We start from the raw sequence: 22120 nt of genomic DNA on the forward strand, positions 1-22120 counted from the left end.
ATAATAAAGCGTGACTGCGCCTCTGGGTAACATAGAAAAAATATGACTGTTATTTGCTTATGAAACTAGCTGATGTGGCAAAACTTGAAGTTACTTGGATGCTGTTTTTGGGTGTTGAGATTATCTCGGCCTCTACCTGCTGGATAAGTTCGGTACCACAATCACCACACGGCGCCATATTAGATAGACATTATATTGCTGCAGACGAAGTCAAGGAAGGGGATCAGTACTCCAGATGACAAGGGTACTCAGGCCGCTGTAGTCAGTTCGCAAAACCCTCGAGGTAACTGCTATATGGTTTACAACAAATAATAGTGTCAAACATCTCGGGCAGCGTAGTCCGAGGCGTCTTGTTTTCGTCGTTGTTTCGCTAAGTTGCCGGCAGACATGACTACCTTGGTTCAGCGGAATTCGGGCCTCGTGCAGAGGCGGACCGAAGCCTCGCGCAACGCCGCTGACAAAGACCGTCCGTCCGGCGAGGAGGACCATGAGCCCCGGCGGGGAGACGAGCAGGACGATGATGATACCGGAGACTCCAAAGAAACACGTCTCACCTTGATGGAAGAAGTGCTGTTGTTGGGACTGAAGGACCGAGAGGTAATAGCACATAACACTCTGGTTCCGACACTGTAAAATTAAGGTAAATCTATAGACTATGGGATGTTCCCTAAGCTAACGTTAGCTCTATTTCTCTAATAGACATAGCGTTAGTAACCGTTAGCATCCTCGTTTGCTGTAATGCTATAGCTAACAACAATGATGGGCCTCAGAGCCGCAGACCGAATTGGTTCATGTCTTTTGGCGAAACAAGGTTATGTCGAGAAGAAATGTTTAATATATAAACAATAGTGGTGGTCAGTGAATTGGATGTTGTCCTGTGACAACATTATTATCCCGCGACAGATAGTCTGTCTTGTGATGTTTATGCCTATCGGTATACTCACGTTAGGGAGTTAGCATAACAGGATACAGGGAAAACGATTACAAACAGTGGCCAGGGAAATTCAGATAAATGGGTTAATGATCTGTAGGAATAACTGTAAGTTTCCAAGCATGAATGCCGCACAATTAGCCTAAGCTGCTGCCATGGGGTCATTGTGTAATGTGACCTTATCATTGGTAAACAGCAGTCGACTGAAAGAGTGGTGCAGTACCAAAAAAAGTAGTGACACCTCCTTTTACTATTTTATGTTTTTTTTATAACCACACGCTATAAGGATTTGTTGAAACTGATCAACAGAAAAATATGTGTAAAGCCCAAGTGAAAACCAACATTCACAAATGAACCAACAACGCACTGAAATAATCACTGCTACAGTTATTTTTTTTTATAGAACTAAGTCAGTTGAACATCATCTGTCTAACTGAGGTGAGACCAGTGATTTTTAGTTATAGACGTGTGTTAAAGTTTCAACAGGTGGTTTGTCCATTTCCTTTCCAAAACTTTAGATTAACTAGGCTATATCATGAAGACCAATAAACATGCATAACAAATCCATGACAGGTCTACTGCAAATTACCAATCAAGGAAGATTTTTTTTATCACTGTGAAAACATTGTTATGAGTCCTTTTACAGTACATTTTGATTCATTTTAATCTTGCAACCAATGCTGATACAGTACTCCAGAGAAAAAAATGCTGCACATTGTAACTAAGTACATAACTAAAGGCCTGCATGACCAGCATGTCTTCTTTTTACATCAAGAAGTCTTCTGCCCTTCACCAACAGACTGACTGAGCAAAGTGATGACACAGTGTTTGATCTATACCAATATTTATTTATATATTTATAAGTATTTGCATTTAAAGTATTATTTAGTGCTTGCACCAAAAGGCTCAGCCAAAGCACTGTTGGATATTCCTTAGGCAGTGTCGGAGTGCAATACTGTGATATGCTCAGGTTTGTTTTGCTGCATCAAAACAAAACATAGACTAATAGATTAGAAGGCTGTTTACCTGTCAAGGTATGTGAGGCTGAAGCTGCATCAGACTTTTCAGACAGTGTCTTCTGTTTTATTTACTTGTGTTTCTGTCAAGCTGTCTTTACTTTTTTCTTTAACTGAAGCCACATACAGCCTCACAGGTACTGAGGCATTTGGGTACAAACTACTATTAACTATGTCATACTAACTACTGTCTGCGACTTATGAGCAATTTGTCTTGATCAAAGATAAGGCGTTTTAAGCTATTCACAAATGACCATTACTTGCCTTAGACTTTGCAGTAGTCTGTCTGCATTTAATATTCAGTCTGTAGTCAGATGCCTAGAGGAGAACATGCACATACAAAGGTGGTGTTGTCAAAATGTAATGCCAGCTCAGCAGCTGTAATGTTTGGGCCAGTGAGTACAGATTCGGTGCCATACTAATGATGCCAAGAAGTGTTACTATAATTTCATCTGAGGGTGCTTAAAACATTGTAACTAACAGGCAGGACCTGCAAGTGTTGTTTTAGATTAATGTTTCACTTAGCATGTTTACTCACTGGCTTAATTGAATAGACCAACAGGAATTCTCCTGACAGCCAGTCTGGGTTCAGAGAGCCCTCTTGTTAGTATACAATAGACTGTTGTAATTGCATGGTAACTTATTGACACACCCAGATTCTGATATGTGCTTCCATTATGTAGGGCTACACCTCGTTCTGGAATGACTGCATTTCATCAGGTTTGCGTGGTTGCATGCTGATTGAACTGGCCCTGCGAGGACGTCTTCAACTGGAGGCTTGTGGCATGAGGAGGAAAGGTCTGCTGGCCAGGAAGGTAGGACACGTGTTCTGCCTAATCTTTACTGAATAAATAGTTCTGCTGCTGCTCTTTGTTTTTTACCTCGCCTTAACTCACATTAGGAGGGGCATTTGCATATTTACAGAAAGGCCTGACCAACTCCTGCACACTTGTACCAACACATGGTCTAAACTCTTAACTGACCCATTGTCCATTAAATTTATTGGCAGCCTGACATTGCCAGAGCAAATTGCAAATGCAAGCTAGTCTGGAACGTCTGAGTTCATTTTAGATATTTACGGGGCATGACCGACGGCAGTAGATCAAAATGCCTCTTGACACAACTGGATAGAGCTATAACCAATCAGAGCAACAAAAAGTATTGCCATTTTTACCATCAGAATTTGAAAATAATATTTCAGCAGAAAGTTCCACATCAGCTGCAGCCATCTTGGTTATTTTTGATAATGCCTTTTCAGTGCATCTCTTTACTAAGCTAGGTTTATGCTCGCTGTTGTGTCCCAGGCACAAAAAATGTCACATATCATCACATATTTTGGGTAAAGCATGAAGGCTCCCCTGGTTGTCAGTCATCATCTGAAACATGCCCCATATCAGATAAACAGTTGTGATTGGCCTGAAATGGGCCGGGTCTGCTGGAAATCTGTCTGAAGGGAAGGGGGAACAGATGCATGAGCTGGCAGGTGTGTCTGGTTTCCAGAATGGGAGTGAACGAATCCATTGACAACAGTTTTTTTTTTTTTAATTAAAGTAAAAATGCCCAATAATCTTTGGTTGTAGCTTCTGCAATGCAAGGATTTTGTGGTTTTCTCTGTTTGATGTCATTGTGAACTGAATATCTTTGGGTTTTGGGCTCTTTGTTGCACAGAACAAAACATTTAGAGATGTCAGCCTTGGCTTCTGGGAAACTGAGGGGCCTTTCTTTCTTTTTTTTTTTTAAGCCATCTTCACCACATTTTATTTTAGTTACAGTCCTAGTTGAGTAAGTGAACTGCAGAGCACATGATTTACAAGTTAGCTGTTAGCAGTGTCAGTGTCTGATGTGACAGTGAATGCCATTCAGCAATGTGAGCAGAGCCTTGAATTGAAAGAAAAGAGATATTTTGTGTGTATTTCAGTGACTGTCCCCTGATAACAACACCTTGTAACTGGCTGTCATTTTTCTAAATGTAATTCGCAGGTGATTTGTAAGTCAGATGCTCCAACAGGTGACGTGCTCCTGGATGAAGCACTAAAACACATCAAAGATACCCAACCACCAGAGACCGTGCAGAGCTGGATTGAACTGCTCAGTGGTGAGTTCAGCTGCTTCATCGGCCCACAGCCTCACAATGTTTCTATATGTGTAAAGAGATCTATAAACAGTGACACCAGACTTTGTGGGGATTCTCAACTTAAGGGCAACAACTGGGGCTGGGCAATGTATTGATATCCTGATTGTGATGATAGATTTTGTCTTTGATTTTGGATATTGTGGTATTGCAAGTATTGTCTTTTTTCTGGTTTTAAAGTAAATATTTTATTAACCCTCATTGCAAAATATCATTGCAATATTAATATTGAAGTATTGGTCATAAGTATCATAATGTTTTATTTTCTCCATATCGCCCAGCCCTATCAACAAAATTAACACCCTTTGGGACCAAATAATACCTGACTGATAGGCGGTAAAAACCTTAAAATGTAAAACACGACAAAGCAACATCAGAGTCATTGTGTTGTTTTACGGTTGTGTGTGTGTATATGATGTTTGAATATAAGTTGCGAATGAGACATACACCGGTGGAACAGCAGAGAATGTCATAACAGCAGACTTCAAAGAAGTGACCATGTTGAGTGAAGAAATTATTTATTCAGTGTTTTTATTTATTTATTTTTGTAAATTTCTGCTTTAGTACAAACCCCCATTGAACCTCTTGTTGACCTCCTGTCTTTAACGTGTCAGGAAAATCTCAGATCAGTGATGGTATTGGAGCACCATCGTTTCATTGCAGCTTTAATGAGTTATGCCAGTCGGTGGGTGTGATGTCACAAAATCCGTCACAAATCCGTGTTGAAATCATAGAAACAGTGGTGTTAGTCAGGGCTTTCCCTGGGTTTTTTCGAGACCAAGGTGGCAAAGGCCTGTGGCGGGGGCATCTTAACAGCTGTACTTTTAGATATGGTCCCCCCTCTATTAAATATGAAAGGAGGTCCCCACATGCTCGAGCTTTACACTGCTGACTTGTATAATCAGAACACACATGTCCTGTGATTTTCAGCCTTCTATGATTATATTTACCCTTTACAGCAGGCACATCCTGACAGCTGAGAATATTACTGTCAGGTATTGTCCCCCCTCTATTAAATATGAAAGGAGGCTGAAAATCACAGGACATGTCTGTTCTAATGATACAAGTCAGCCTTCCTGAAATGTGTGTTTCTCTTCTATAATACACATTCTAAATCTCGGAGGCGACGTCTTTCCACATACGGGCTTCCTTCGCCTTTCAAATGGGTCAGAGCTCCGTGGGAAACAGTAGAAGAGACACAGCCCGAGGGGGAACCGGGATCTGACAAAACACAGGAGGGAGAAGCAGGTCCGTGGAGCTGTGCGCCGGATGGAAAAAACAAGCACGTCACACCAAATGTGTGCCGCTAAGGCATCGCTTTGGTTTGTGAGCGCTCATGATGCGCGTCTACATTGAAAGTAATGGGTTTGTGCGAGTAAAAGACGATACGTCTGAATTTCCGGCACAGAGCTTTAATGTTGAAGTGCTATTTTTTGCTTTAGATTGAGGGACTAATAGACAACTATTTGACAGAGAAAGCAAACTAGCTCGACGACATGGCCAAATGCTAGTATGATGCTTAATATATTAAACTGTGTGGACCTCAAACTAATGGCAAAGGAGAAGTCTGGACCCTGGGGCTGGACTAGTTGGGAACCACTGATTTAGACAATGCCGTTTATATCGATATACAGTCAAGTTGCGTTACGTAACGCTGTTCTTCCAAAAAGCCATGCCAGTGTGCATCTCTCCTCTCTCACACTCTCTGCCCCACTCACTCACTCGTTCTCCAGCAACACTCAGAAAGACGAGCTGCTACTCTGTTTAGTCTGTCTGTTAATTAGTTTACATTTTGACAGCAGTCTATATGTTGCACGTACTATGCTAAATCAGCCTGTGTGATGAATGAAAATATTGCAGTTAGGGCTGTAGCCAACCAAAGAAAATCTTGGTCGACTAAAATTGCACATAATCTTCAACTAATCGATGAGTCGTGGGGGAAAAAAATCTGCACGTTATTTTTACTTCTGTGGTGGTGTGTCTGTCACTCTGCAGTTACACCTCCAAAACACTAGTCGGCGGTGGAGGACTGTGTTAAGTGCTAGTACAATATGCAAACTGGCTTCACTATAAATCGCAGAATTTACAGACAAACACTCGTCTTTATCTGGACACATTACCCCCACTAATACAACGTGCTAACGTTATTAGCACAAGTCTATGGCGTTTTACATTGTATAAATTAGCCTAGCGATCTTTTCCTCTTTTCATATTAAACCAGGGACAACAGCAACATTTAACAAAGGTAACAGCATATAATTTGGCTCCATTACAACTCACAACATTCACCGACAAAACATCTGTCTTATTCTAAACACGTTTTCCAAGCAAATACAACATGCTAACGTTATTAGCGCCAGCCTATGGCATTTTACATGGTATACATTAGCCTAGCGACAAGCAGAGATTTCCTCTGCTCCTATGAAGCCAGGATAAATCCCAAAGTATAAATCCCTGGAGGATAAATCACACACATGATTTAAAAAGGCTAGTTTAGTGGAGGCTTTACTGTCTTCACAATTTATTGATTCTTATCTCTGATAAACAAGTAAATACAAGCTTCATTTCCACTGAGGGTAATGGTTTCAGCTTACAGAAACTGACAGGAGGTCTGCACCACCGCGATGCTGAGCGTGAGGGTGGGCGAGTTCAACTTTTTGTCAACAATGGGGGTGTTTTGAAAACACCCCCATTTTCACATTTTCCTGTCCCCCCCGCTGCAGAAAATAATGGATTCATCCTGGAAAGCTATTGATGTAGCACTTTTCTCCTTATGAAAGTAACACAGCGATTATTCGACTAATGAGAATTATGGTGATGGTGATGCTGCACCATCCCAGAACCCCCACCAGATCAGCATACTTTCTGTTGCTGTGTCTCTGGAGCTGCTCTTTTCTGTGAATGGTCCAGTCAATGTCTGCCCAGTTAGCACGAGCCAACACAGTAGTGGGTAACATCTTACACTGAGCTGTTAAATGGTCCCAACAAACTCACACAGACCGGCTCAACTCTGGCGCTAAACCTGTTGATAACCGTTAAGCAACATTAGTAGTGTGATGCTAATGGTTAGCCCTGTCACTGTGTGTGTGCAGGAGGGCTCTCTATTCCCAGCACTCACACTCTCACAGCAGCAGCTAACGTTACAACCCATACAGTCTATGGTGTGGTGAAGTCAAGCGTTGTGTATTTGATTGAGTTGGCAGTTCCATGTGCGGAGTTGCCACCAAAATGTTTAAAAGTATGGCTATACTACACCCCGCTCGATTTGCATCATGGGTATCGATTGAAGTACGCTATTGGTATTGGTTTAATTTTTTTTAGAGGTGACACCCAGCCCTACTAACTACACTGAAAACCTATCAACATCACTGCATTAACGCTCTTTTTTCTTACTGGCTTATCTTTAGGAGAAACGTGGAACCCCCTGAAGCTTCATTATCAACTGCGGAATGTCCGTGAACGGCTGGCCAAAAACTTGGTGGAAAAAGGCGTCCTCACCACTGAGAAGCAGAACTTCCTGCTTTTTGACATGACCACACATCCTCTGACCAACAACAACATCAAGCAGCGCCTCATCAAGAAGGTCCAGGAGGCTGTCCTGGACAAGTGGGTGAACGACCCCCATCGAATGGACAAGAGGCTGCTTGCGCTCATCTTCTTAGCCCATTCCTCTGATGTCCTGGAAAATGCCTTTGCGCCGCTGCTAGATGACCAATACGACCTGGCCATGAAGAGAGTGCGGCAGTTGCTGGAACTGGAGCCTGAGGGGGAGAGCATGAAGGCCAACGCCAACGAGCTGTTATGGGCTGTGGTGGCCGCCTTCACCAAATGAGGCAACCACAAAGAGGACAGCAAGTAGTTGTGGCATTCACGTGGCATTGTACTTTGGGGTAGGAATCAGAGTACTGACCCCAACATGGTGACTTGACTGAATTACAGTTGACCCCTTCCTGGACTATTGGAATGGGCTGCCCTCTTTTCTCATGCCTCTCCCTGCTTCATTTTCTTTTCCTTGCAGGTAACTGTCGACGTTGATCCTTCATGGCCCAGTCCCCTCCTCCCCCCATATGCCATTTGTGTTCACTTTTGCTAAAAAATTAATAACTCACATGGAACTCTAAATGAAGTGGCTGGTGATGATATGGGTTAGGCCGAAATCAAGATGTCGATTCATATCCTCCTTATTTTCTATTGGGTATATCTGTGGAACTGTTTCTTAGAGGTACGATATGTATGGCACAGGTTACTTATGGTAGCATCCTGATACACCTGAGAATAAAATAACGAGCTGTGACGTACATGTACAAATCCATGTACAGGGCAGTAATGCTGTGAAGGAAAGAAAGGTTAACTGATACTCCTGTCAAGTCTTTAACTGGATATCTTTTACGAAATGTGATTGAAATGTATGGATATGATGTATTTGGTGTCTCAGCATTCTTTTACTCTGAAATTAAGTGCTGGGAGAAAACTAATGTGGTCAGATCTGAGAGTCTGAGTCCACTACCTAGTACTGAGTGTACTCAGTTGATGCCTCTTAATCCATCCATTATATATACCTGCTTGTCCTGTGCAGGGATGCACGGGGCTGGAGACTGTCCCAGCTCACACTGGCTGAGGGGAAGGGTACACCCTGGACACGTCGCCAGTATACCATAGGGCTGACACATGGAGACAGACAAGTCCACCTGCAGGCAATTGAGTTTCCAGTTCACCTGACCTGCATGTTTTTGGACTGTGGGGAGGGGGTGGGGGGACCCAGTGCAGGCACTTGGAGAAAATTCCAACTCCACACAACTGCCTGTTGGATTCAAACTGAAGATTTGCTTGGTGTGAAGCAACAGCGCTTTCCACTGAGCCACCATGCCGCCCTACATTCCATCCCTTCTGATCAAAAGTTGCGTGGAAGATCATTCGTTTGTCAACAGGACAATAAGCCTGCACATGCATGGACACTTGCAGTCCCAGGAATACGGAGCGCTGACTTGGGTAACTTATCAGTTACTTTGACCACAGCCCCACTGAATATTTCTTTAAAAATGAAAAGCCAAATTATGGAGAACATCATTAGACAGACTCGTTTAGGGCATTCGGTAAAAAACGTGCTGGAATAATACAAACTCCGAAGTTCTGCAAACATGTAGAATTGATGGGGTGTATGATAATGGAAGAAAAATAAAAATACTAATATTTAATGAACCTTTCTGTCATAAGTGAAAATAGGTCATACAGTTTTAAATGTCCTCCGGCTCACAGTTTTTTGTTTGTTTGTTTGTTTGTTTTTAATTTGCAATGAAACATGGATTTGGTGGAGGACTTGGATTGTATGTCATCTAGAGACACTGTCAAAACATGTGCATGTCTAATATAAACCAGGTTACATTCAGGATTCCAGTATGTAATATTTGACAGGTAACACATCTTAGTCTGGGTCCAATTTCATCTCCTTGATAAAACAAATGGCTCTAAAATTGTGTAGGCTAATTTATGGGATTTGGTAGCATCAGCTAACACAGCTTTTAACTGTGTGAGCTGATACTTACTGGGGCTTAAAAAAAAGAATAAATATTTTATGGGCAGAAACAAACTCAGGAAAGTAGACCTAATCAATGCCAGCTACCTTTGTTGGCAAAATTCAAATAGACATTTTGTTTTCACTTATTAGTGAATTTAAATATAATCAAAAATGAAGTAATCAACAGGTCTTGGTGCAGAAAAAATGCATTTAGGATGATCTCCTCATCTTTTGAGTTTCTGTATTCTACCTGGTCTTGATTTAAAAAAACAAAAAAAAAAAACACCTTTAAGTCTTTGACTCAAGACATTTTGTGAAAAACTTGCTTATGAATGTGAAGATGAATGTGAATTTCAACTCTTCTCCAATACAGGGAGAGGTCAAGGGCATGTGAAGTCCCTTTAAAACAGACTGGATCACACACAAAGTGCTACCACAGCTCCTTCAAAGATAGAATTAAAGGGGAACTTTGATATTTTTAACCTGGACCCTATTTTCCCATGTTTTGGATCTAAGTGACTCATACCCCTTTTCCACTAAAGTTAGGGCATGTACGCAGGCTTTTTAAACATGGGCCAATTTGCTAAAAATAGGCTGTAGACTCTTCTGCCATTGCTAGTAGACAGATGAATATGCCTCTCTGTGTGCATATTTTTATTTTACTGGTGTGTCACGTTTAATGTTACTGACAAGCTATTAATCAGTAGAAAGCAGCATGGAGGCATGTGAGACCTTTATGGCGGTTACTTCCGTTTATATATCTCTTACTTATGCAGTCTCTCTTTCAAACTCAGTGCAGACTAATTTGGATCAATGTTTGATTGCTGCAGAGACCACCGGTATTTTGTGGTGGCGTGTTATTGCATCTTGCCAGTTAATAGGGGTGGGAATCACCAGAGGCCCCATGATTCGATGTTATTATGATACGCAAGTCATGATACAATATTATTGTGATAGTAAACATGCTGCAATATGCTGAGTTTTGTGATTAAAGTAAATGTTAATAATAACAATATTTTTAACTAAGTTATGTCCCCAAAGAAAAACTTTGTCAACATCTGCATTATCCAGTAAGATAAAGTTTTTAGTCTGTTCATCTCACTTCAGTAATTTTTATTGCAGCAAAATGTTTGTAACAGACTGAAAAAGCAATTGATTATATTATTCTCGAGATCTAACAAAAGTTTGATTTGTATTTGTTGAATATTAATCATTTATGTAATAAAAAATTGATAGTTGGAGTCCGTTTAACAATACCGTATTGCCACACAAAAAAAATCACCACACTATGGCGTATCAGATTGTTGCTCTAAGTTTATCAGCGTAAGTACAGAAAGTGTAGCTTAGTGTTGTCTAAAAAGAACGTGACTTCTCCTTTAGTGCGGCTCGGTTACATACACTAACGAACAGACTGGATCACTGAAAGGCAAAGAAAAACATTTTACTTCTCTGTAGTGTCCTGTCTAAGATGTTGTCAGACACTTCTAATAATCGTCTGAGCCAAAAACAAGCACTTTAAATTAGGGATGCATGATAACATTGACACGTCATCGGTATTGGCTGATATTGGCTGTAAAATGAAATATCGAAATCGGCTGATGTGCTTTTTTTTTATTTTGCATACATTGAAAAGCATTTTATTTTATGTCTCTATCTGCTGGTGGGCCATCATGATAAGAGTATGCATGCATAATACGATGTTAATTCCACTGCAGAAGAGACTTGATCACTAAAATTAGGTTGGGGAAAAAAAAGTGGATATCTTATATCGATATCTGTATTGGGTATCAATCAAATAAGTTGGTATATATCTGCATATCGGATAAAGGCAAACAATCCAGTATCATTCCTTCCTACTTTAAATTAAGTCAATTGATGGTGCACAGTTTCCACAGGGATTACATTGCAGCCTGTTTTGCTACTGCTGCGGCGGCTTCAGCGATCTTGCCAGTACTGGACCAATTTTAAAAACGGTTCATTAGTCATGTAGACCCCAAAGCATGAGAAAGTAGGGTCCAAATTAAAAAATACCAAAGTGTCTTTAAGTCTTGCAATTTCCCAAACTCTCATTTACATGATTTGATGTCTTGTCTGTACTTCCGTTAATGTTTTTATTGAACGTAAGAGCCATTTCCTGACCAAAACCCGCTGTGTGCATTGACAAACAGCATCCCAAAAGTTCTGTTTTCAGTGTTGAGGTTAGAGCCCTGTATCAATTAATGTCAACAAACCCAATGCTTGACCAGATAACACACCATATCTAGTATGTAAATGAGGCTTCTTCAGAGTTGTTTTAAGTGTATTTTTTCACTTAATGGAGCTAGGCAAGCAGTTTCATCTGCCTCCAGTCTTTGTTAAACCTGGCTTAACATATTCCAGACCAGACCTTGACTGCACAGAGCTGAAATAGATATTGATCTTCTCATGTGAGCGTGGGCTTAGTGGCAAACAAGTGCATTTCCTGAACTGTCAGCGATGCTTAAATGTTCAGTTTTTCTTTGCAGTTACTTGCGAATGCTTTCAAAATAAATCCACTGTATTTACTAAACTTTTAAAAAATCTGATGGATGATCTAACTCGCTCACCAAAGTCTAATCAGAAGAATCAAAGGATGGGCTCACATTCCAGATGTTGATGTATATACTTGTGTATTTGTATCCGACACAAATTCAAACAACATTTTGTCACAATTGCACTGTCAGCTTTCCAAAATCCTTCATGGTTCAGCTGCACTGTCTTGTGGACATTGTGCTCTAAAACATTTGTCAAAGCCTTCTCACCATGAACCATACTTTGCTCTTAATTTCATATTGCCTCAATTTTATGACTTTTATTTTTGCATTTGTTTAGCTGTTCTCTGTTTTCACACAACTTTTGCTACTCAACCTCATGGATCTTGTGAAAGACATTTGCTTTATTACAGATAGCCTCCCTCTGATATTGTATGTAGCAAAGGGCTGGGAGTGATCAGTCAGTGATCGTGGGAGAAGAGGTGACCAAGGGGTTTATGCATCAGAAAGTCACCTCAAATTGCAGAGTGAATATGAGAGATTATATATGTTATCTAAATAAAGGGACCTCTAGTCTGTGTACTTTCTTTGACCCTAGAAAATAAACCAAGAGCTTGGAAGTGCCTAATCATACAACTGATTTTAAGTTTTATTTGAAGGTTGTGAACACGTCTTTGTCCTTTGTGAGGACTCAGGTTTAGCTCATGCTAATTTATTGATTTTATGATGTCATAGGCTCAATCCCATTTCTTGTTTTTACTCCTTCCCCTAGTTTTTGAGTGCCCCATTGCCCCTCCGAACAGTTATAAGGGGAATTGGTTGAAATCTTGACTTATGAAATGGGACAACCCCCCCAAGACTTTGGTATGTCATCAGAAATGTTAATCGTCATGGTGTTTAGGCAAACATAATGACATTTTCTATCTGATGGAGACAGAAAAATATGGATGCTCACGGTTCGTTCAAAACTTAAGTGCCACATTATCAATTGATCACACAAGTCATCAAAATAAGAAATGCAGACTGCTTCCTTACCAGACCAGTAGAGGTGCTCTGTAGTCCAATGCTAGCAATCCATGCTACCACTTCCCCTGCCAGTCTGCACTATTATTAGAGGAGCAGTAACAAGTACAGCAACTTCACTGCAAGACTTTAAAATTCAGGCGTCGTTTTAAGTGTTGATGAGGTTACTTTGGAAATGTAATGGTTACAGACTACCAGTTACCCTGTTTAAAATGTAACAAGTAATGTAACTATTTAGATTAATTAAATTAGCATATGTTTTAAGCAGGGCAATAAGATTAACAAATTCCGAAAATAGCCTTTGTCCAAAAGAAGACATTCTTGCATGGCAAAAATGATGCAAAGCAACAGAATGAATCTTTTATTCTACATATAAACTTTTTTACCAAACAGAATATATTCCCATGTGATCCCTTTGTAATCACTGACATTTTGATTAGTAACTGTAATTAAATTACATATTTTTCTAAGTAACTGATAACAATAACATTTATTGTAATTTAGTTACTTGTAACTAGTTAGATGTGTGAGTCAATACTGTATTTTCCAGTTTTACTGGCAACATAATAACCAGTTGGACACATTAATAACATTGTGGAATACAAATCAACTAGGCTGTAGTTTTCTGAGAATAATTCCACCATGACAATAGCCACTCTCACCCTGGCACAAGATGCAATGTGTTTCCTACCACTCCAGACTTATGTTTTTATTTGTTGTTGTTTTTATCACTCACTGAATCCCAGTGGTTGCAATTAGAATTTTTAAAAAGTCTGTACATATTGACCATTTATTTAATCACAGATATAGAACCCATGATCAGTGATTGCATGTTCGCCAATGTTGCTGTAAAGCAATAAGTTCAGTGCAGTTTATGTTATTACTGTGTGATAAGTCATTTTAAGTATGTACACTTCAATGAGGAAGGTCAAACAGCTGATTTGTGAAGTGAACATTTCAAATAGTACTGACACATGTTCATTTTAAAGTGTCAACAAGCAGAACACTGGTCTGAGAACAGTAAGGACATTTATTTTCAAAATGCTGCAGCAGTACATCTGAATCCAAGTAAGTGATAGAAGGAAAGGTTCATGGGAGGTATGCTGATTGTCTGATATGCACTTAATGGAGAGGCGAAGTCCCTCCCCATCCAGTGTCCCCGATAAGACCATATTTTGGAAAAAAACATGCACAGTAGTCAACAGTGAGAGACAAAAAATAGTTTTGACCTTGTTTAAATTGTGAATTACATACACTTATGATGTTTGCCACTTTAAAAGACTTAAACTAAACATATTTAAAAGGGTTGTCTAAGTACTACTAGTTTTGTTTGGAACCGTTCAGTGAACTACATCTTTCGTGTCACACATTATATGTTACCAACACCAGTAATGTTAGCTAACATTCATTGCTTGCTAGCTAGCTAGGTGACTTTGCTCTGTTTTATACACAAATGGAACCTGATGTGTTTTCCAGCAACTTGTCTTTATATCAGCAGGGAAACAAAAGAATGAGCGACCGTTGCTTATGTGAGTACATCCCGCATGTCACTTAAGCAACTTCTGGATGTATAGTCTTCTAGTTGTGTAATAACACAATCTTTCACTTCAAAAGTTTAATGACAAACTGCAACTTTCTTGACTTACAAATTGATCTTTTAAATTGACAGACATCAGGTGTCAAATTATTTGTCTCTCGCTGCATATTCTTTCCAAAATAAGGTCCCATAGTGGTTCGCTGGAAGGGGAGGGACTTCACCTCTCTACTCAACACAGACCACAATTATGTTAAATTATCCAGACGAACATTTCACACAATAACGGATTTAAACCTATGAGCCAAATGAAGTGACAGAATACAAACGTGAGTTATCATTTTTTTTAACTTCTAGAGTACACTGAAGTGACCATGTGGCAACTGGGAGTGAAATAATGTCATACAATGCCAACTCCAGAAGTCCCTCCACCAGATTAGACCACTTACACACAAAGTTTAAAGAACCAGCAACAGGCCAGTAAGAACTGACTGATTTTTCAAATCAGTTTTTACATAAACTAAGCACAAAAAGTAAGGAAATTTGTGTTTGGGAGATTATTTCTTTGTTGTAAAAATGCTTCTTGGCAATAGATCTTATACCATTGGAAAGCCTGTTTATTTCCCTTTTCAGTGGTGCCACATTTGTAAGGAACATGCATTTGTAGGATGAGCAGCAGAACTGAAAATGTGGGCTGCGCCCATGAAAAATTTGCCACAGCAGTGTGTGACCAGGCTGGTGACCAGCATGAGGAGGAGGTATCAGGCTGTTGTGGCTGTGTATGGTTCCTCCACACGCTACTGAGGCTCATGTTTGTTAAATGAATAAATTGTTAAATTGCCAATATGTCTGGTTTCTTCAGACTTCAATCATCCAGATTGGCAAATTTTTCATGGGCGCAACCCACATACTCAGCTCTGTTACTCATCCCACAAATGCATGTTCTGTACAAATGTGGCACCATTTAAAAGGGAAATAAACAGGCTTCCCAATGGTATAAGATTTATTGCCAAGAAGCATTGTTACAACAAAGAAATAATCTGCCACACAAATTTCCTTACTTTTTGTGCTTAGTTTATTTAGTGAGTTCAAATTAGATAATTTCCAACATAAAACAAAAAATGTCAACAAACAATAATGCCAGAACAGCCACAAGAAAGAAAACATGATGAAAAACAAAACTGGGGAACATCAAAGTACATAACAAAGTACATTACAATGACACTAAGTATCCCTCCTCGTTCATAGTCCTCTGTGCCATAATCCCCGGATAATTTTCCCCTCTGTTTCAAAAATAATCCCGTCCACTTTAATATTACAAAACATCTCTGTGCACACTACAATGCAAAAATGACGCCAAGCCAGGGGCGTGAATATAGACAGTGCAGGCAGTACAATTGCACTGGGGCCCGTAGGGTGGAGTGGCCCGTAGAAAGAACCGGTCCTTGTAAGTGATTCAGATTGCCAGCTTGAAAATATACCTGTTTTCAAAGATAAATGATAACAAAAAGAATATTATTAACTTAAATAAGTTAAACAGTGCCATTTGCTATATATGTCCTAATAAAGGCAAACCCATCCGTCATGGTTCTTTTTTTCCTTTACATTTTTTTAAATATGCTTTTTGTATATAAGCTATAAAATCTATACATGTACTATAAAAAAAACGATTCAATTAAATGATTAAGTTCTTACTTTCTTTGGTATTTTTTTCAGGTATGCAGTGATGATTGCTGGCTGGGTAATATGTATGGTGATGTAGTCCAGTGTCAAGTCTCTATTTGTGTCAAGATACAAATAGAGACTTGTGTCAGTGCACGCTATCATGCATGATAGCGTGCACTGGGGCCTGTCATAACTTCCTTACGCCACTGTGCCAAACACTTGCAGGTGTTAGCTGCCTTCAACAGTCTACCTTGTCGCAAGGTAATTATAGCTCCATTTCCCACCAAGCAGTCTGGTACAGTTCAGGTCAGTTGGGTATGCATTTTTTTCTGTCTCTACTGTGAAGAATTGTGGATGGTACCAATGGAACCGTTCTTTACCGCATTTTTGGCCCCTCCTCTGTTGGGGTACCTAGCGCACAGATCTGGTACTAAAAGGTGCAGCTAGAAACACTGCAGTCACTCTTACTTAGGGCTGAGTTTTGGCTGGTTTTGAAACTTATGTAACCTCTATTCATACCATGGAGTTTTACATATATTAGTTAACTATAACTATAAAATGAAATGATGTTTTGCTGCCTCTCGCAGCAGCTGTAGACTAAGAAAAAATAACTTAATTCACTAGACCGACTGCCGGCAACTTTAAAGGTTGAACATTTATTTGTCATGTTACTCAATGCATGAGTTGATGATATGAATCCATCAGCACACCTTAAATTTCATTATGACAACTTTGACCATTCCATTTGATTTTATTGTCTCTCTTGGATGACATATTCTAATCTTTACTTGGTGAAAAAAAAGTATTGGCGAGCATTGTTCCTGGGGGCTACAACAACACTAAACCTTTATGCTTGCCTGAGAAGAACTAAATGCACAAACCTGCTATTTTTAAATATCCCACCAAGAGAGACTCTCACTGCAGCCTGTTCTGTTTTGTTCTGAAAGTGAACAATAAATGAGGTGCAGACTTCCAGCTGTGTCACTGCTGATGAGGAAATACAGCGAGAGCTGGATGGAGCAGTGAATGATAACAACCCCGCCTACATTTAAGAGGACTGTTTGCAGTGGAAATACTTAATGGTCCTAGGGTCTAGGTATCATGTCAGAGGGGTTCGGTTTGGTTCCAAAGTTACAATACCAAAAGTGTTTGTTAAAGATGGGGCTATAGTGTACAGGCTAACGTTCCTTCTTCCAAAACACCTACTGGAGCTCTCATCATCGTTGACTTCCATTCAATTTTACGCCAAAGTAGCTCACTCAAAGATGCGAGTGATGCTCTTGACATGCAAAAGTTTTTCTTCTACTTCTCATTGACAACAATCCCACTCTGGAAAGTGTCCCATCTGCTGGTTTGACTGGGCCTGATCCAAAACCACAATTTCCGGCGGACTTTAAACTGTGGATGCTGAGGTGGAGCAAAAACGCTGGGTACAGTTTGTACGTGAAGCGAAGTAGCGTTACTAAGTTTAAGTTTAAAGTAGTCGTTAGATCAAGCAGTGCTAAGAAAACGTTAGCAAACTGGTAGTCTGCCATTGTTGTTTCTAGTGTATGCTCAATACACAAATCAAGAATGGGCATGCAAATACTCCATTTTACATGTTCAGACTGATAAACAGTAACCAGAGTTTTGAAAAATCTGTACCTTAGAAGGCGTCATGTTAGCTCTACATATTTAGACAAACCTCAGTAACTCATTCGATTCCTTTGGCTTTCAGTTCATCTCGAACCCGGCTGAGATAATCAGGATCTGGGTATCCATAGCTGCAAATACAATAACATAAATCCAGTCACGTCAGGTGAACATCCTATGAGTTATAGTAGTGTGCATTGGCCCTGTTGTGTGTTCCCTGTGAAATCATATCAGACTTATGTAGTAATGATTACACTTAGATCACATAAATAATTATTCTTGCCATAAATACAAAGATGTAAAAAAAAATAAGAAATGAATACACACCAGTTCATTGTACAGTGCACAAAATATTTTTGTGTCATTACATGATAGGCACAAATTTGGGCGGCAGGTGCATTAGGTAATAATGTGATACCCATTAATTCAATGTAATGTTACCAAATAAGAGTTCTTACTGAGTAGGTCCTCCATGTGTTGAGGTTTTGTGGTGAATATCATTCCATGTGACCACATTGTTCCTGCCACTGGTGGTGGAGCGACCAACAGTGAAGATGAGTCTCTGATCGAAGGCTCGCCTCAGCAGTTTCAGGATCCTTCTGCCCTCAGGGGAGTCTGGAAGGTAGGCTGTACGGGACACACCTTCATATGGCTGACCAGGGTTGGGATTCTCCTCCTGCAGACACACAGTAGAGGTCTCTCTGCTTAATCATGTTTTGTCAAGATGAAAGTTGTAATGGGCTTTCAAGTAACTGGGAATCAACAGTAGCTTTATTGTGACCAATTATTCATTGTATTTGAAGAAAACATGATCTCCACATGATGAAAATACAGCCTGTTTATAATGTATGTGCTGAGATGGGAGCCAAGGCCTGCATGCTTTGCTGGGTTCCTTCTGCAGATGGAATTTAAATAGAGGAATTTGGTGTCTGGCCAAATTTAAAGATATGGGCTAATATGAAGCTTTTCCATATTAAAATGTCTTAAAAAGACTAAACCAATGTTACATATTTTGTTGAGTTGTGTACTTACATTATTCCATATGTTTCTGACAATTTTCAAACCCAAAGAAATACGTTATTTTAATTAAGGACACGCTCCACGTCATTTCATCGCTGTTATCTGTCAGTGGTGCCATATCCCCTTTGCACATGCATCAGGGTTGGGGTTGTCTGCAAGAAGCTCTCATAGATTGACGTTTTATCTAGTTTTGAGGCACATTTTTATGATACACTTCTCAGATCTTGGTCATTTTTAAAAATATGTTTTAACCTGATAAAGGATTTTAAGTCATCAAACATCTGGATCTTTAGATATTGGAGAAAAAAAGGTGAGATTAGGAGGTGGTGGGCTAGCAGTCCCTCTGCGACAAGCAGAACAGCATGAGAGAAACACTGATTTTTCACTTGAAAATGATTTATTCAGTATTTTTACAGATTTTAATCACCCGGTCTTTTTGTTTTGGAAAGAAAGAGACCTCTGCAGATAATTCAATTCCAATAAAAACCTCCTGAACAATAAACACTGAAAGAATCAGGAACCAGTGAAACTGACACCAGGAGAAACTGACAGCAGTGATGGCAGTGCTCCACCTTTTGTTATTGTTTTGATTGACAGATGCCTAGCAGCAGAAAATTGCATATTGTACATTTAAGACTATTGTAAATTTGATGGTAAATAACTAATTTGTTGATTGTCTCTGTTCTTAGCTCATTCTAGCCTTTTTAATATTGTTATCTGCCTTTTAGTGTTGTTTTACCTCTGCCTGATCTGTATAGCTTTTTTCTACAGCTTTTTCTGTTGCCCCCTTGCTCAGGTCTCCCTTGAAAAAGAAGTTTCCAGCCTGGTAGAAGTGGAAACATTTAGCGAGAACATTTGAGAATTTTGTGTCTTTATTAACATTTTGTTTGCTACCTGAAAGTGTGCTCATCTCAAACAAATTCATTACCAATAAAAACAAACAAGAAGCTTAGTAACACAGCATTACCAAATATTCTGTCTTGCTGTTAGAAGACTTTTATTCAGCTTCTATTGATCTTACATGTATGTACCATCCCAATTAAAGTAGCTACAGGTTGGACTCCGAAGCTAACATTGTTCGATATATGTTCTGAATTTGTGTTAACTGTTGTGATCACAACATTAACATCCTAGAGGGGCTACATATCATTAATGCACTGCAAAAATTTGATTCATAACTGGTTTGTAAAGCAGAGAAAAACTTAACCTGCTTCCTCAACAGCCTCCACTTAAGTTTAGTGTGGTGATGCCAGCATTACTACACAGGAGTGGGAATGCCTAGAAAAATAACACATGTAATGAGTTTGTAATGGAATGGTTAGTAGGAAATGCCCTGCAGTGTGATCTAACCAATCATTTGCTAAGGATAAACAACTCCCAACAGCTTTGCTTGCTGTGAGCTTCCTGTTTTGTTTCTGGTGGACAGCCATTGTTCTGGGGCACCTGTGGTCCTGTGGTCCTGTGATGTGTGTGTGTGTGTGTGTGTGTGTGTGTGTGTGTGTGTGTGTGTGTGTGTGTGTGCACACAAGTATGCATGTTTCTGGTCTGCACAGAAGGCAGAGATTACCATTCAATGTAGAGATACCTGGCTGTTTCACTGGTTGCGTAAAGGCAGCTGACACCTTGATTTGCACTGCTGCCTTGCTTTGCCTTGCTAGCTGTGTTTGCTTTGTCTTTGGTATGGCATCAACAAGTCTGTATTCAGTTACTCTGCTTCAGTTGCAGCTTTTCATTTATTCAGTTAGGTGCCTTTAGTTGCTTTGCTGTTAGTTAGTCTGCTTCAGTTTTGCCTTTATTTGGGTTTGGCCTGTCTTTAGCTACAGTTGATTGATTGAAACCAAACACTGCCGTTGTGCACTTACCAGAAATGACGACCGCAGCTATTAGCTAGTTAGCAAACTAGCATTAGCATTCGCGTTATCGTTTGCGGTACCAAATCATTACAGACCGCTAAATTAACCCAATAAACATACTGCTGGCTTATACCCAACAACAGTAGCTATAGTGGTGCTTAGTTCAAAAAACACATGTATATTTGTATAATGCAGCGACGTTCATGGTCACACAGTCCTCTGCCGCCATTTCCAGTTTGAAAAGTGGTCCCTCCCCTTCTACTACGTAGCCAAGATGGCGACCATTGAGGGCGAGAAGTGTCCGTTGTTCCACACTCAACTTGTTGACCATTGTGAGTGCACCATCCGGGTACTCATAGTGCACTACATTTTTCCATACTTATGCACTCAAAATATTAAGTGCAAGTACAGAAGTATGCGATTTGAGAGCATTAGTCAGCAGCATTTGGCAGGAAGTTCATCAAAATAAAGATAGAGGCACTGGAGAAAAAAAACAGAAATGCGCCTTTGGCATTTAACGTTTGGACTTATTTTGGATTTTTTAACATGGAAGGAAAGGAGGACTTTAATATGACACATGCGACTTGCAAGCAGTGTCATATGAGAATAAAATACTCTGGGAATACTACAAACATTAGAGCTCACCTCACACACCACCATCCAGAGATGGCATTAGCCGCTGATGGCCAAGCTAACGCTAAACCCACTCTGCCTAAAAATCACTGTACTTACTTAGCTTGACAAAACTACCATCCAACTCTGAAAGAGCTAAAAAATAACACAACCCATCACCTACTTCATGTGCAAAGATCTGCCTCCATACAGTGTTGTTGAAAACCAGGGCCAGCCCAAGCCTCCATGGGGCCCTAAGCAGAATTTGATATAGGGGCCCTCTATTACTGCCATTAATACTGATCAATAACCAGTATTAATAATCAGTATTACTGCCATTAATACTGATTATTGATCATTCACAGACCTACTATAACTTATTTCATGTTCTACTCTGTCATTACGGATACACTTGTAAAACTAGATGTGAGAACTTTTTGTTGTAGAGATTGTAATCCACAGTGATTAAGGCCATGGAAGCAGACAAAAGATTTGCAAACTTGCATTCAAATAAACACAATAAGTTTGTGCTCTAGAGAAAGGATCAGCACTCAGTGAATAACCTCCTAAGCCCTATGATAAGCTATTATGGCGAGGCTTAACTATACAGACCAGTGAGCAGTGATAACTAACATGTCTTTGGGGGCATCGGGTGGGAACCTCCTTTCACCAGTGTTT

At 39.9% G+C, this 22120-nt stretch overlaps 2 protein-coding genes across 2 annotated transcripts in view; one reads left to right on the forward strand and one right to left on the reverse strand.

The window, feature by feature from the left end:
* Positions 1–154: 154 nt before the first annotated feature.
* golph3a (golgi phosphoprotein 3a) lies at positions 155–12152 on the forward strand. Its single transcript, XM_050049961.1, has 4 exons — positions 155–597; positions 2631–2762; positions 3928–4042; positions 7486–12152. Exons 1-4 carry the CDS (start codon positions 388–390, stop codon positions 7908–7910), a joined length of 882 nt encoding a protein of 293 aa, XP_049905918.1. The 5' UTR covers positions 155–387; the 3' UTR covers positions 7911–12152.
* A 3137-nt stretch (positions 12153–15289) lies between these two features.
* Positions 15290–22120, reverse strand: part of si:dkey-3h3.3 (uncharacterized protein LOC100144568 homolog) — a 20377-nt gene continuing 13546 nt past the window's right edge. The window contains exons 3-5 of the mRNA XM_050049956.1: positions 18416–18633; positions 18010–18088; positions 15290–16141 (exon numbers count right to left, since the gene is read on the reverse strand). Of these exons, the coding sequence (XP_049905913.1) occupies positions 18019–18088; positions 18416–18633 (288 nt within the window). The 3' untranslated portion in view covers positions 15290–16141; positions 18010–18018. The remainder of the gene's footprint in view (positions 16142–18009; positions 18089–18415; positions 18634–22120) is intronic.

The sequence above is a fragment of the Epinephelus moara genome, chromosome 8 (assembly GCF_006386435.1).
Source record: "Epinephelus moara isolate mb chromosome 8, YSFRI_EMoa_1.0, whole genome shotgun sequence".
NCBI lineage: Eukaryota > Metazoa > Chordata > Actinopteri > Perciformes > Serranidae > Epinephelus > Epinephelus moara.

Coding starts and splice junctions, on each gene's coding strand:
- golph3a (XM_050049961.1), top strand. CDS start 388: ATGACTACCTTGGTTCAGCGGAATTCGGGCCTCGTGCAGAGGCGGACC. Junction 2,763..3,927: donor AAGGTCTGCTGGCCAGGAAG/GTAGGACACGTG, acceptor TGTAATTCGCAG/GTGATTTGTAAGTCAGATGC. Junction 4,043..7,485: donor CTGGATTGAACTGCTCAGTG/GTGAGTTCAGCT, acceptor GCTTATCTTTAG/GAGAAACGTGGAACCCCCTG.